Raw genomic sequence first — 4,447 nt, 5'->3', positions numbered from 1 at the left:
AGGTGATAGCATTTGCAATCAGCTAAGGGGAGTGTCTTCTGAGATGATGATCTTAATCTAATCACTGGAAGGCTTTTAAGGAGGATTCAGAAGAGACAAACTCTCTTTCTGCTTTGGCCAGCCAGCCTCTCCCAAGGGTTCGCTGAGGACCTTCGTTGGAGCTGCCAGCTTGTGGCCTGCCCTACAGACCTTCAACCCTACATCCCCACGGTTACATGAGACACTTTTATAAGTTCTGTATTTACAGATATCTCCTGCTGATTTTGTCTTTCTAGAGAACCCTAATTAATACAGGATCCATCTCTCTCCAGAACTGAGCTGTCAGTGGCAGCACCTGGACGCCAGAGGAGAGCCAAGTTGAGAGAGGTGAGTCTAGACGTATGTCATTGTTTTTTACTTCTCATATTTCTATGAAGCTTTGATAAGAGAAAGCAAGGTCCAGGGAAAGGAAAAAGTACTAATTCTGCAAACTCAAGGCCAGGGACAGGGTGTACCTTAGGGACACTCGGGCCCCCTGCCCAGGAGCAGTATGCAGAATCTAGAGTTCAGTCTCAGGTGGAAGAGGGTATTTCTCATTCTCTGTAATCAACCCCAGTCTGGGATGCTTTACCAGAGGTGAGCAGAGTTTCCACTGTTGACCTCTTCAATCTCTCAGGCGTTCTTTAGGGTTTTTACCATAGTTGGGCTGGACCAGCTGGGGGGTTGGAGCATCTCTAAGTCTAGACCAATGATGCCCAAGAGAAATGCAGTGTGACCCACACATGGAAGTGTAAGTTTTCCAGTAGCCACATGGTGTCAGTTTAAAAAACAGGTGATCATAATTTTCATATCTAAAATATGATCATGTCAACATGTGATCAAATTTGAAGTTTTTAATGAAATACATTACATTCATTTTCTTATTAGAACTTCAAAATTCAGGTGTATTTTACTCTTTGAGCACATTTTAATTCAGAAAAGCCTCAGGTCTGGTGTTCAATGGCCCCATGGGTCTGGTGCCCCCCTATTGGAAATCCCAGCCCAGACCCTTCCACACCTTAACTTAAAGGTGAAGGATGGATCCTGTCCTCATTCAAACTAGCATTTCAGAATTCAATAACTCAGGGTCATGAGACTTTCACATTTGCATTTGTCCCATATCTTCATTACCTGGTATGAAGGACGGCATAGTTTCTCTAGGCATGTAAAGATGAAACAGGCCCAAGGCCTACTGTCACTAAACAGTGGAAATGCCACTAATAATCATCCACATTTTCCCCCAGACAGGGGCCATGGCTGAACACTTTAAAGAAGTAAGCAGATGCCGTATGTGTCTGGCTTATCTTGAAAAACCCATGTACTTGAAGTGTGGGTACATCTGCTGCTTCCAATGCATGAACTCTCTGCAGAAGGAGCCCCATGGGGAGGGTTTGCTGTGCCCCTCCTGCCCTGTGGTCTCTCAGAAGAATGACATCAGGCCCAACTGGCAGCTGGGGAGGCTGGTTTCCAAGGTCAAGGGCCAGGAGTCCCACCTGGGAGCTCTTCTGAAAATGAACCCAAGGATGCTGCAGTTCCAAGGTAAGGAGTCCATGCATTCTCCCCTTTCCCACAAAGGCTCTCTGTTAAATATGGGCACTTCCTCTGCTCCCCAAGTCATAGAGCTTCTCTCCTCAGAGGTTTAAATGAATGAGATCATTTAAGTCATGAGTGTGACCTGTATGGCTGCAGATCCCTTGCAATATGGCTACTTCCACATGTGGAAGTGAAATTTTGGAGGTACTGCATTATTAAAGTAAAATAATTTTACATATGTCACCTTTTATAGATTCAATTGCTTGTTTCCATTTACATATATGTCTCTCTGGATTCCACTGGGCAGCAGTACCTCAACCATGGCTTCTGAAAACTTGAATTCTAATTCGATTACCAGGCCTGTAAAAGTCTCCAGATGACGCTAACCCACAGTGATGTATCACAGCACACAGGCCCCTAGGGTAGAACTGGTGAAATGGTGCGTGGCAGTTGGCTCTGCACAATGTGTCCGCTTGGGGAGTCAGGGCTGCCCACTGACCTGGTGCCAGAAATATTCTGGCTGAATCCATGTCACAGCAGAATTCTGGATTATTTTGCAATCGAATTTTGAAACAGGTTTTGCTTAAGGTGAATTATCTGTGCTCCTCCATAAATCAATGCATGCAAGTCAGGATGCCAGCTCAGTCATAGCAGATGCCAGAACTCAGGCTGGTTCTCTAGCCCCAGGGTCTGTTAATGTGGCATGTCATCGGTAGTGGCTGTGCTGGGCGGGAGTACAAGGAGAGTGCTTATGTGCACAGCAGTCATGAGAAATGTGAACTCCTTTATTTCCCAAGTGAGCACACGTTTCCACCATGCAGCTTCACATTTGGGATGATGAAACTAGTCCCAGAGGCTTTTGTCCTTGAGAACCCCTCTCTGAGGGCTGTATTTTCTGGCAACCTTCAAGATCCCAGGGACTGGAGTGAAGGAATTGGTCATTGGTCCATAGGGTTCACACTGGAAACTCCGATTGTCTCTCCCCACATGGCTGTGGTAGGAGAATCAGCTCTGGACTGTATCCTGATCGTGAGGGAGGATGCATTGGAGATGTTGGCAATGCGCAGAGCTCTTCCTATGCAGGATTCAGCACTCCTCTAACACTATGCCATGCCAGTCCTGGGTCTAAGGTGCTTCCAGAATACAAAAAACTCCCTGCTCAAGCCCAAAATCTACCATATGGACTTCCACAGAAGTTACTCATTTCATCCCAAGACTGCTCACATCATCCCTTCATTACATCAGAACTCTAAGAAAATGAAACCCTTACATGTTGGCAACTGCATAGTCAACACGACTAAAGAAGAATGTTAATGCAAAGAAACATCAAAGTTTGATAACCTATTATTATTCTGCAATTATTAAATCAATTTCCATCCTTCAAAATATCTATAAGATATATTTTATAGGAACAGCACTAATTCATTAAATTTTAAGATCAATAAATGATCAAGGACCTTTCCTTCATGGAAATCTCAATTAAAGGAAGAAAAATATTCAATCAAATAACTACATAACAATGTACAAAGAGTTCCAACTGTAAGAGGAATCATTACAATTATAGGAATTGTTGTTACAATTATGTTCATTCATTCAATATACAAAATTAAACCCAATCAGTGAGGCCATGGACGTTTCCCTAGGAAAATTCAGATTAATAGAAGAAAGGTAAATTTATGAGGTGAAAGTGAATGAGACGTTTGGTAGAAATGAGGAGGGGCCAGTATTTGCTGAACTACTTTTCTTCCCACAGTGGACATGGCCTTGGATGTGGACACAGCCAACAACTACCTCATCATCTCTGACGACCTGAGGAGAATGAAATGTGGGCATTTCACACAGAATCGGGAAGAACGTGCTGAGAGATTCCAACCAATTTGTGTACTGGGCACCCCTCGCTTCACCTCCGGCCGCCATTACTGGGAGGTGGACGTGGGAACAAGCAGAGAATGGGACCTGGGCGTTTGCAGAGACTCTGTTTCTCGACAACAGAAAATTGTATTGTCTTCAGAGCGTGGCTTCTGGACTGTGGGTTTGATCAAAGGAGACCTCTACTCAGCCAGCACTGTACCTCTGACTCATCTCTGGGTGAGCCCTCGATTACAACGGGTAGGGATTTTCCTGGATATGGATATTGGAAACCTTTCCTTTTGTGACGTTAGTGATGGATCCCACATCTTTACATTCACCAACATTCCTGCTGTGGAGACACTGCGCCCCTTTTTTGCTCCTTCAAACCCATTGCATGATGACCAAGGCTCCCTGAGTATCTGCCCTGGGATGAGTCTGGGCACTGCCACTCCCGAAGATTACCCTGAGGAAGGTCAAATAGACTTAGAGCAGAGCAATTTATAAGAAATTATGTTGTGCTCATAGCTAAAACCTTTTGCTTGTTTCATACCTGGTACAGAGTTACAGGAGAAAAATATGGAATAGTTCACAAATACTGAACATAAATTAAGAAAGATTTCATTTCAAATGTTGGCATGCTTGTCTTCTTTGGATCTTATGTATGCATTTCCATTTGAGTAAAGGTCATGAACTCTCAGATCAATTTCCAAATGTTTTCCTTTTAATTTTCTGTAAGATAAACTAATGTAATCTGGAGGAGATAGGCAAATAAGCATTTGAATGCAATTTAACAGATTATGTCATCTTATAAATAAGAAAGAAAGACCTAATGTAAACAGTAAAAATAAATATGTTGAAAAGGGGTGCTGACAATATGGGTTGGGGGATGGAACTGGTTGATGTCTTGGAGACACTGGCATCTCTGAGTTTCAGAACTTATCAGGCCTGGGTACCATCTGAAAGTTTTAGGTTTCTGACAAGTAAAATGGACATGTAACTTCTGTAGGCTTTCACTCAGAATGAGCCCTGTGTGTTCTTTAGGATT

General features: G+C 43.4%; 1 protein-coding gene across 1 annotated transcript; it reads left to right on the top strand.

Annotated features, from left to right (window-relative positions):
* The first annotated feature begins 297 nt into the window (after positions 1-297).
* On the top strand, positions 298-3,946 carry LOC143688459 (ret finger protein-like 4A). Its single transcript, XM_077166378.1, has 3 exons — positions 298-366; positions 1,263-1,557; positions 3,305-3,946. The coding sequence occupies exons 2-3, from the start codon at positions 1,272-1,274 to the stop codon at positions 3,904-3,906; spliced, it is 888 nt and encodes a 295-aa protein (XP_077022493.1). The 5' UTR covers positions 298-366; positions 1,263-1,271; the 3' UTR covers positions 3,907-3,946.
* The last annotated feature ends 501 nt before the right edge of the window (positions 3,947-4,447 follow it).

The sequence above is a fragment of the Tamandua tetradactyla genome, chromosome 6 (genome assembly GCF_023851605.1).
Source record: "Tamandua tetradactyla isolate mTamTet1 chromosome 6, mTamTet1.pri, whole genome shotgun sequence".
In the NCBI taxonomy this organism is placed as follows: domain Eukaryota; kingdom Metazoa; phylum Chordata; class Mammalia; order Pilosa; family Myrmecophagidae; genus Tamandua; species Tamandua tetradactyla.
This window is presented reverse-complemented; position numbering and strand designations above follow the sequence as displayed.

What these genes read in the sequence shown, in the direction of transcription:
- LOC143688459 (XM_077166378.1), top strand. Translation starts at nt 1,272, where the DNA reads ATGGCTGAACACTTTAAAGAAGTAAGCAGATGCCGTATGTGTCTGGCT. An exon ending in AAGGATGCTGCAGTTCCAAG is followed by an intron (nt 1,558 to 3,304) that starts GTAAGGAGTCCA and finishes TTCTTCCCACAG; the next exon opens with TGGACATGGCCTTGGATGTG.